The 12,001-nt window shown below is 39.7% G+C and overlaps 1 protein-coding gene across 1 annotated transcript in view; it reads right to left on the bottom strand.

Moving 5' to 3' along the window:
- The window catches only part of LOC103183550 (lysine (K)-specific demethylase 4B), an 81,620-nt gene that overhangs the window by 10,121 nt on the left and 59,498 nt on the right, over positions 1 to 12,001 (bottom strand). Inside the window, exon 7 of the mRNA XM_042342710.1 lies at positions 2,582 to 2,631. Within this exon, the coding sequence (XP_042198644.1) occupies positions 2,582 to 2,631 (50 nt within the window). The remainder of the gene's footprint in view (positions 1 to 2,581; positions 2,632 to 12,001) is intronic.

Below are 12,001 nucleotides of genomic sequence, written 5' to 3' on the forward strand. Positions count from 1 at the left end.
ATCCATGCGGTTTAGAGCCACAATCGGATTTCATGCTCTGCAAAACATAAGGCAGACAACTTTGATCACAGCTTAAGTTGCAGCATTATAGTACTACTTCCACAGCATCTAGCCAATGCCACAAACTGCCTTCTAAACCCATTCCTGATGGCATCAACTCGGTCACTCTTCAAGGAGCCTCACATAATGGACACATCTACACCAACTGCTTCACTAGAGATAAACGAGTGTCGAAGAAGCTATCCGCAGAATGCACCTGCACAATTTCTATGGCTTAGTTTAGACAAAAAAAATCCATTTACCTCAGGCACAGACTCAGTCATAACTAAAGCTCGATGATAAAGAAAGCAGCAATTGGTGAGGAATCTGTCCATTCACGTGGCATAGTTGGTTTCCAATCCAACCTAAACTAATCGGACAAATTCAGTTTTCCACCATTTATAATTCTAATCAAATGTTTTTTTNAAACAGACTTACACTAAGTTTTCACTAAGCACAAGTGTGACGTAGAAAATCAGCAAAACTTTTATGGTTGAAGTTAACATAAAATATTGAGACAGACAGTGTGTTATTGAAATAATCCTTACATTTAATATAGTGTCTTTCACTTTGCGAGAAGGTAGCAAAGCACTTCATAAGATAGTTTCGGTGGAGAAAGCAACAGCTATTTTGTGCACAGCAATGCCCTACAAACAGCCATGAAGTGAATGACCAATTTTATTTTTAGCCAGAACCCCGGGAAAAAACTTCCTTTTCTTTTTGATTATGCTCCGAGTACCTAAACAGGCAGATGAGACGAGACTCCTCTGAAGAATAGCATCTCTAACAAAGCAGCGCCCCCACGCCCCTCCCACACGCCAGAATTTGAAACGAGAGTGTTACCAACTGACTCAAACTGACAGAAATTCTGCATCCAGCTAGGTTCTCTATCTGACATGGGGACACCTTAATCTTGCCCAAGATGCTAAAATGTGTGTGAAAATGCTCCTGATGGAAGTTCACAACTGTGGTGAAAAAGTGTGCTAACCTAGTGATTTTTGTGTAAAATACACCACTAGAAACTATTCAAAGTTTGCATAAAGGCTACTTAGCAAAAATGAAAGTGAAAGTAATAACTTTCTCAAACCAGCACTCCCTTGACAGAGTTTGTGATAGTCTCCTCAGCCAAGGAGACTGATACTTGAGTGGTATGTACCACACTGGAGTTCTTTCAACCAGGTTGTTACCACAAAGGTTTCAGCAGACATTCAGTCTCTTGTGGAAGGCAAAAAATCGAACAGCCTTGGGTTACAAGTTCATTGTCAATTTCATTCTCTCACCCTCGAGCTTTGACAGGTTTGTCCAAGTCTGCTGCTGGACAGTTACCCACAAACTAGAGGATTTGCTGAGTCCCCAAAAAAACAATTTCAACAACAAATTACACTTTAGAGCACCTTTCATGTCGGGAGGACTACCCAAGGAGCTGGACAGTCAACGATTTGCTGGGGGTTGGGATCAGGAGGAAGTCCTTGAACACAAGACCCATGTTTAGATTAACCCTTGAACAGAATACATCTGACAGGACTAACCATACGGAATTTGTATTTGGAAATTTGTTTTTTCCTTTAAAACCACCATCAGTTTGTGATGGAGACAATTAGCAGCTGGTCAGGCTCTACACGCCATTGCGCACGTCTGATGCAAACACGACTAGCACACAATCTGCTGTTTGTGTGCAATTAGAAGCATGTCAAAAACTTGTATAATTACTGAATGGTATATTTCAATAAGACTTTTTCAAAATTTGTTCAGGAAATTTATCAACTATTCATTGATTTAAAAAACATCAATGATTCTTGAAAGCACAAATATGTTCTTACAGGGAGGGCAGTGCAGGTTTGGAGAAGTTTATACTGTGAATATATTCTCATGCACCCATTTTGCTCTCCGCTAATTTATTACTTATTACCAGAGATTTGAAGTATACCTGAAAACGTACCCCTCTGACCCAGACTTTCGGTCATCTTTCCCCTCCTCATCCCCGCTTAGTTCCCACCTACAATTTCAATACCCAGCCAGAATTGTCAAGTGCTTTGGGATGTTCTCCCGGTATGAAAGGCGCTATATAAGTGTACATTGTACCCATTATGGGATCTAACATACATTTAACTTTAGAAATTCATAACATCTGGAATGCAACCATATTTGGTATATATGGGTTACTCTCCTTCTGTACCCCATCGACACCAACATCATGATCAATGTTTGCAGATCCTGATCACACACTGAATGTCTGGTTAACAGATCATGGTCCAAATGCCTGACTTTCCAGACCCTTGGTATGTCCTCCCAACGTGAAAGGTGCTATACAAATGTAATTTTGTTTTGTATCATGGTATTTGACTGCTGTTAGCAAGACCGGGTATTTTAGTCCATATTCTCCTCATACCGGGAAAGATTCAAAATATGATAAATTCCTAAATTTAAATCAGACACAAGACCCCCGGCTACTCCGTTGCTCCCATACACAGGACACACATTTTAAAAGGCTATTATAATGAATACGTTGCTAAATCATTAAACATTACATTTTGCAGCTTACCTTTAGCCAGTCGCTCCAGTCTTTTCCCATGTTCCGGGGGTATTGCGTACCTAGGAGACAATGAAAAAATACAAAATTATCCTCTTATTCTGCTCTTCGTCAATTAGAACACAAATTGTTACAAATATACAAGTCATCCAATAGCTCTAGCAAAAATTATTAGATATTCACACATTGACTTGACGCCCACTACATTCCTTGGATTATATATACATCCAACATGTGACCTTGCTGGGTAGAGAGTGAAGAAGATTAGATATAACACAGAAATACACAACAGTTTACATCTGTTCAGTGCCCTTCACATAGAGTAACATCTTGGAGCAGTCAAGAAGGTCAGGATTGGACACTGAGGGAGAAGAAGGGGAGATTATTATAAGAGAGGGTGAGACGGAGCAGTAGAGAGAGGGAGATCCAGAGGTTCGCCACCAATGGCAGCATAGAGGGGGTGAAGCAGGCTCAAATTGGTCAAGCAGAGAGTCGGATAAGGAAAAGCATGAGAGTGGGGTAAGGAAAAGGTAACATCACCCACAAAATATACAGTCAATCCACTTTACAGTATATCCTGTGAGCTCTTTGAGACGTCTCAACAATGTACTAAGGCACTACATCAAATCCAAGGATTATTATTAGAATTTTTAACCACTAAAGTTACATAGAATTTTGCCATGTGACCCTTATTATTATCAATAACACTTGCATTTGATATTGTGTCTTTTTCGCCAAGAGGACTCTTTGGTTTTTGCTAACCTCCCCTCCCGTCTCGAATCATCCCATCGTGAAAAACGATGTAACAAATGTAAATGTAATATTTGTAATGATCATTGTCAACCTATGCATTATTACGTTCCTGAATGAAGTAAGCAGGGTGCATCCCTCCAATGAGAGAGTGCCCATTCCATTCCCCCAAAAAAGCAGCCAAAAGGAAATTTCCAATGCGTAGATGGCATGCATATGTCAAACTCACCAGGTAGTTTGGATACAATCAAGCATGCTAAGTAGGGTTTCCATGTAGGTCAGATACCCAGCTGACCAAAATAAAATCTACTAACTGAATGATGGTGGGTTAAGCTCCCCAACTGAAACATTCTTTGTTATTAATTTGTCTAATCATTTTAAATCCACATGGAGACAGAATCTGCTCTTTTTTTTTGTAAGAACATAAAGTCAATCCTCCCCTTTTGTAAGCTTGCCATAAGCTAACTGTATGACATTTTTATTGAAGAACGCAGCTCCTTGCTGAGACACTAAGCTTCTCCTCCCTGATGTTTTGGATGTTCTTTTAATTGAATTGGATAATTTTTTTTGGAGAGGACTCACTTGATGCAATGCTATCACTGATGCTTTTTTTTAATATAACCATCCCTTTGTCTTATTCCAGATATCCCCATGTTCTTGAATCAGATTCAATGGCACATAACACATAAGCCTCAAGCAATTGCATCCAATCGTACATGACTGAAAAGTCAGTTCAGTTGAGCCTCGCAATCACCTTCATGTTCTGTTGGCAGGGCGAGGACAGGATTACTCCCCTGCAGTCAAACATCCTGCTGACACGCACTCTCACCCATAAATAACCATCACTTGGGCGAGGTAGCAGAGGGTTCTAGTTGCCCGGGGAACTCTGCCCATTGATTGATTATACATTTTGTAGAAGATATAAAAGGGTGCCTGAAAGGGTCGTGGAGGCCAATTTGATAACAACTTCCAAAAACGCTGTGGATGGGTATTTGAGGAGGATGGGTTTGCAGGATTATGGGGAAAGGGCTGGGGAGTGGGACTGAAATTACATTGCGCTTTTCAAAGAGCCGGCACAGACTCGATGGGCCGAGTGGCCTCATTTTGTGCTGTACAATTCTATGAGCAGATTCTAACTCCATGTGGATTTACAATGCAAGCACTCCAGGACACTACCTTGCGTGAAGGGCGCTATATAAATGCAAATCGTTGTTGCACGACTGGGTTGCATTCTCTGTACAGATACTTTCACAGCTATACACGACACTGTTGTGGACATTTTTGTTCAGTAACGAACAAACATTACTAGTTAAAGGAAAAAAAGTCAGACGCTTTCAGGAGGGGAGAGGAGAGAAAATTGGTGAGAGGGAGGGAGGGAGGGAAATAAAAAGTCAAAACAAATTAAAAAAGAACAAAGTTAAATCTAATATTAACTGGAGGTTTGATGGTGAAACTAGGAGATCAAAACGGACAGCATTAAGTTGTCCAAATGAGATATGGCCAGATCTTTACATATATCACCTACACAATCGAGTATGGACTAACATTCACTTCACATTGCACTAACTTTCTGCTTTGCATGAGCTCTTCTACCTGAGTCAGACCATCCAAATATACTGATATACTCAACACCCCCAATGTATATAGCTGGTAGCATTATGCAACACTCCAATGCTTCTCAACACATGATAGTGCATTCCTAAGTAGTATTTCTTGCTCTGAATAAAACATAAATAAAATAGTCTTAAAATTAGAGCTAAGGCAGTTAACAGAAGTCAAAACAGTTCTTCAGAAAAAAGATTTTGTAAATATTGAAATGCACTACAAGAACAATGACAACAACTTGCATTTATATAGTGTCCTTCACGCAGGATAGCATCTCGGATCCTGAAAGTTGTCAATCACAGAATTGATTGAGATGCTTAACAGGAGAGAGATACTTAGGAAAAAGAGCATTCAGGGATAAGCAGAAAGGTGTTAAAAGTTGACAGACCAGCTCAATAGGCCACATAGCATTCTCCTGTTCCTATTTTTGCATACAGGGGTTTTCATTACAATGAATTAACCTTTTAATAAAACCAATTATATAGTTTTGCACATTCAGAAGAAGCAGGGTCCAAGTGCTTCCCCAAGGACCCAAATGAAGTATTAGCCTACACTAGATTAGGGAAAATCTCAAACTTCAAAGTGTTATCAAAAGAGCCTGCTTAACAGTTTGCCTGCAAGCTATGATCAATTCCCGCCCCCTCGCCCATCCTAAAATCATATTTTCGTAGGATAAAAAAAGGCCTGGGCAGAAGTGTTTTAAAAATGGAACAAAACAGAGCTACACTTCCTGAGAATGCATTCCGAAGAATGTCATCAGCAGCTTTTAATTCATTAACATCGATGGCACTGCCAAGGAGCTGTGAAGATCTCTGACCACAAATGAATGGACTTGCTTCTGTGGGTTTAAATTCTCATACATTTCCGCTGTGCAATAGATGTTTTAAGACATATTACCTGGAATCCAAGCCAAACTATTGCAATTTCTGAAGCCAGATAAAATTAATTTCCATGAAGTGCACATTTCCATTAAAAGCAGTTATGATTTTCTACCCTTGGCTACTTTGAATAGATTAGAATACCCATTCTTATTCTGATTGTGGGTTTCTTGTGCTCTTTGCCAATTGGCAAGCGCATCCTTTTCAATAAGCAGATGGGAAGCATGATGAATTGTTGAGTTTCAATTATCTGATGTTTTATAGAAAGTCAAGCTTCTGGAAAACTCACGAAGAGGGTAAAAAATAATAATAATAATCCTTGCATTTGATGTAGCGCTTTTCACATCTTCTAGACGTCTCAAAGCGTTTCACAGAATATAGTGTAAAGTGAATTGACTGTATATTTGTAGGTGAAACGCAGCAGCCAATTGCACACAGCAGTGTCCCACAAACAGTCATGGATTGAAATGACCAATTTATTATTGTTTTGTTTTCTTGAGGGATTATTATCAGGCGTGTGGAATAAGGAAAATTGCCCAATGTTTCGAACTGTCGGGAATCAAACCCAGGTCTCTCGCTTGTGAGGCAAGTGCTCTAACCACTGAGCTACAGGACTCTGCAGAATCTGTATTTCACTGAATTGGTTTAATCTAGACCATCATTTTTAGACTCACTAAAATTAATAATAATCCTTGCATTTGATATAGCGCCTTATCACATTGTTGAGACGTCTCAAAGCGCTTCACAAAATATACTGTAAAGTGAATCAATTGTATATGTTTTGGGTGAAAAGCAAGGTTCGTCTCTGGTGATCTCCTTCTTGTTTTATACAAAAGGGTTCAATCGGCAAATAGAAGCTGGGGAAAAACAAGTCTGTCTTACTTACTTTTCTGGACATTTCAACAATGATTTGTCACGTTTCTATCCCTTACAACACTGGACTGGCATGAAGCAATCTGCCTGGCTTACATACGCTGACTCGGTTTTGCTTTCTCTCTGACTACCTATGCTAAAGATGAAAGGGCATGTAGCTTGCACACACACCAGGCTATAACACAGCTCCCAAACTGAATTGGTGGTAAATATCTCCACGGCATTATCCCATTTCTGAACTCGACTGAATGATATGAACTAACAGGTACAGAAAATTCTCCTACATATTGTTTCTCTCATGTCACCCAGTTATATTCTTTATCCCTTACAACGCTGGACTGGCACGAAGTGTCCTTTGAAAATGAGCAGGACCAATCCAAGATGATATTTCAGGGGGAGATAGGAGAGGAATTACTGGTACAACATATCCCAAAATAAGGCACAATGGGCCACTACAAACTCAACAAGGAACTGTGCCATCAAATGTCCAAAACATTAATTTCCAGCTGCTTTTCTATTAGATAACTTCTTCCTTCACTGCTTTATTCAGTAAAATAATTCTAGAATGTCTGCTCCAATAAAGATCTGCCCCACATTTTAATACAGTGTTAATGTATTCTACTTGAGGAAAACAGATTTTGCATTTAAATGTCATTAGACAAAAAAATCCAGAGATTTCCCTTAAATAATTTGCAATTATTTGCTGATTTTATAATGTGTTTGAACAGAAAGCCTAGAGGGTAAACATTTTTCGGTGTATGGCATTATTGAACACTTCTGACAGAGGACATTGACACAAGTTCACGTTACCCCAACATTGAGTTTAAAGACCAAAGATAAATCAGATTAATCTTTGAGGCTCATATGAATTTGAATAAGAAATTACTCATCAGCTGACGTACAGTGCCTTGAACAGAAATACACAAGCAGCAGTGTGTAGAGAAGAGATGGGAAACATCACATGGAGACCAAGACATTTAGCTCGCTGAAATTACACCGCAATAATCAGCTCAAGGGGCTCAGAGGACGCAAGCCAGGAGATCAAAGCTTGAGCAGTTTCCAACTTATATGCAAACCAGCAGCCTAGAAACGTCATTAGGTTTTTTTAAATAAATGTTTTCCATTCGGCTGATAAGGTGGTTTCCTTATTTTAAAAAAGAATATAAGCAATTTTTAAATACAACTGACATCTATTGAACAAGGAGGAAAAAAATACCTATTCCTCCTGGATCACAGAACCTGCTCTGAATCCAAGTGTGCAAGGAGGGCTCAGCATCAAGTCCCTTAATAGTTCCTCCCCTTCCTTAGTGCACCACTAGGCTTAGAGCCTCACTACACTGATTTCATTGATAGGGGGAAGCTTGGCAACATGTCATGAATTGTAAGCAGGAATCCACATCCCACAAGACTCTTTCTAACTGCAGCTTTACGTGAGTGTGATTGCCAGTGGTCTCCAATGTTGTTGATAGATAAGGGCATTCACATTGCTGGACACACAATCTATGTAATTCCTGCCAAGTTTATCAAAGAAAAATCAAGAGTTGATTCTTGTTAAAGGGGAAGTCAGTAACAATTCAACATATGTATTTATATTAATCTTCTGTGTTTCACTAGATTTAAAACAATGGTATATTGGTGTCATTAATGTAAACCGCTTAGTCAACTAAGGGCATGCTTTTGCAGTAGTCAGGCGTCACTCTTGCTGATTTGACTACAACCTACATTATGTGATCTTCAATAAAAGCAAGCGCAATCACCTACTTTCTAGATTCAGAGGCCAATGTTGTAATAATAATTATTGCATTGGATATGGCGCCTTACCATGTCTTTGAGACATCTCAAAGCACTTCACAGAATACATTGTAAAGTGTAGTGACTGTATATTTTGTGGGTGAAACGCGGCAGCCAATTGCGCACAACAGTGTCCCACAAACAATCGTGGATTGAAGTGACCAAATTATTATTATTTTTCGTAACTGCTGGATGACCCCAGTTTTCCTTTATGAAATAATTTACAGAGTTACATTAAAACCTTGCAGATCCCACCTGGCAGTTAAGGTTAGCAGTGGTAATACCCACCTACTGTTGTTGCTGCATTTTCCACTTCCATATAATCTTTCAATAGTGTTTTATTGCCAACATGCTGGACACTAAGCTCGTTGCTGGATTCATTTCAAAGAAGGAAAATTATATACAAGGCATTTGATAAATATCCTATTAAACAGTTCAAAACCATAATCGCAAAATTGCAATTTTCTCCCTCCCCCAATCAAACAAAAACATACAGATCAACGTTTTCATATCCCTCCCAAGTAACTATTTGTTTTTAATAATCCTTTGCACATCCCGACTCAAGGTGTGTGTTAGACAAGTATGCAAGACCAGTTTGGTACTCAGTGAATATTGAAACCAACTTGAACTTGACTAGTTGGGCATTTGGAAAAATAGAAGCACAATATAAAATGCCAAGACGTTGATGAGTTAGCAGTTGTACACCAGTAAAATTGTTTTGGTGGTGGTGAACGTTTACTGACAGAAAGTAATAAGCTCTTTGGGAAGACTATTTTCCACACAAAGGCTTCTTTCCTTCACTAATTTCTTCATTAAGATATATGCAGCTTTGATGTATAGCTGACGAGCGCCATCAATGGGAGCAGTGCATTATTTGTCAAGGTTCCTGCAACATGCCCGCCCCTTTCCCAGTGCTCTGTAATAAAAAGCTGGCCCTAAACTGCACGAAGCTTCGCAATAGCAATCTGGCACGGGAACAGCAATCTGGAGGCAAAGATAACGGACGGACGCTGATGTTCAGGCATATTAAAGCTTTAAGTCTCCCTGACTGCATTAATCTTATCTTTACAACTAGCAATTACCAATTGTAATTAAGGTAATGCTGCATTGTAAGAATGGATTATTACATCAATCACAAGAGTCTTGAAACAATAAATTAGTTTTCCTTCTAATCCATCAACTTCTTTCAAAATCAAACACACCTTACTTCATTTCTAATATCGTTAAGTCATATTAATCCATCAAACAGGGTTTACATCTTTCTTTCAGACTCCTAATGCTAGTGCGTTTTTAACCCCTTGGCTTGCCTCAATTGCCAAGCCACAATCATTTTTGTTCTCATTTAGTGAGGCTGCATGGGCTAATTACTGAAAACTGACCTGTTGTCAACAAAAAAACAAGGTTTCAAATAACTTGGAACTGAGAAATAATGTATCTTGAGATTACTGAGCCAGGTGGATCCACAGACTCCAGGTTACTGCTGATGACAGACAAGCCAGCCTGGTTTATCGGCAGGCCTTGGAGGGGCAGACCAGTATTAGACGCAGAGATTCTTTCCACTCAGCTCCCGTTAACCCTGTAAGCCAGTGCCCCAAGAGGAAGGGTAGATTGGAAAATCAGCAAGAACCTTGCCAGATAGTGGGCTCAATGGAAGACAGGCAGTTTTAGCTGGTTAAACACCAGCAATACCTCAACATGCACTCTGGGGTCCCCAAGCCTTAGCTGATGCCAATTTGACCTCATACTGTCTAAAGTTATACAAAGTGCCTCCGTCCAGGGAAAGAATCCATTCCAAACACAGGGAAGCTTTCATGTGTAGGTGGCATACACATGTGGAACTCTCAGTCTAGTTTGGATACTCTTAAGCATGGTGATGGGTTCCCGTGTGTCAAGACACCCAGCTGATCAATACAAACTGATCTTTACAAGCTTCTGAACAAAATTTGCATACAGCAATGTCCCACAAACAACTGTAGAATCTCCATATAAGCAATTTGCAATGTGCTCAAATATTGGCTGCAGTAGAGACACGTAACCTGGCCTAGTGTCAGCCAGGCTCAGTTGGTTGCACTCTCGCCTCGGAGTTAGAATATTGTAGGTTCAAGCACCACGTCAAGATGTGGAACTCAAATAATCTAATGACACTCCAATGCAGTGCTGGGGTTGTGTTGCATTGTTGGAGTTGTCGTCCTTCAGATGAGACGTTAAACCAAGACCCTATCTGCCTGTTCAGTTGGATGTTAAAGATCCCATGGCGCTATTCGGAAAGAGAAGATAATTTCCTCCCAATGTCCTGGCCAACAATCCCCCAGATAAAATTGCTCATTCACTTCATGGTTGTTTGTGGGACATTTCTGCGCGCAAATTGGCTGCTGTGTTCGCTCAGAAAAGCACACAGCCACTGCACTATAAAGTATATCCTGTGAAGTGTTCGGATGTCTTCCTGACGTGAAAGGTGCTATAGAAAATATAAGGATTATTATTATTATTGCATTGTGCACGTTTTCTTCAACTTTATATTCTATGTACTATTATCCAGAAAATAACATTAAAATAGTTTCATATTTAGGCCCATTGAACACATCCATTTCCATTGCTCACCAATAAATCGAACTGCTGAAATCCTAAAGAAAAATAGTATTCATTGTTATAAAATATTTTAGTGTTACCCACTGATCTACATCAACTTTAACTTTGTGATAATTTTCTGACTGCACTGCTTCCTGCAATACACAGTGCAACATATGATGAAATGCTTTCAAGAAGTCAAGTACAATGTGGAATTATTGAGAGTGGGAATGCTCCATAAACAGGATTTAGTACAGTTCAGGGCCTCGACTTATAACTTACAATATCTGATCAGAGAGATGGAGATAAATTGTGTCCTCTGAGTATTTTCATGTTTTATGGCAATAGATATTTGTGTGCTCAGCATTCCGAGAGGAGGAGGGGGGGCGGGGGGGGGGAGGAAGGTCTCTGCATCTACTCTCCATTTGGCTCTATTTAGGTTTAATGCTTCAAAGTCTCTATTCAGCGGCGATATGGCTATAGCACTTCATCAAAGACCTCTCCTTCCTCCCTTGAAAATAATTCATTCCAAGGTTCACCGATTTTAGATCGAGTAGCACAATAGTTTTTTTCTGTTCACTAAAGGTAGACTCATCATTTATGAGAGAACAGTTTATCCATGGACAAAGCAGCGTACTTTGGGATAAATTCCTCCTAATACCGCTTTTGCTTCAGGAGGCAACACATAGTGCAAAACAGATAGTTTTCTTGACACCCAAAATGGCACTAAAGTCCCTATTTGTGATCTGATCTTCCATTATTATTATTATTATTAGAACCTCCACATGCAGGAGGAATGATAACAGCGGCTACCATTTATAAATAGCTCCCTTTGCACAGGAATGGCATCTCGGGAATGCTGACTCCTTAAATTGCGGAACAATTACACAGTCAATACACTTTACAGTATATCTTGTGAAGCACTTAGAGACGTCCTCCTGATGTGAAAGGCACAGTGCAAGGATTA

This window comes from Callorhinchus milii, unplaced genomic scaffold (assembly GCF_018977255.1).
Source record: "Callorhinchus milii isolate IMCB2004 unplaced genomic scaffold, IMCB_Cmil_1.0 Scaffold21, whole genome shotgun sequence".
NCBI classification, from domain to species: Eukaryota; Metazoa; Chordata; class Chondrichthyes; order Chimaeriformes; family Callorhinchidae; genus Callorhinchus; species Callorhinchus milii.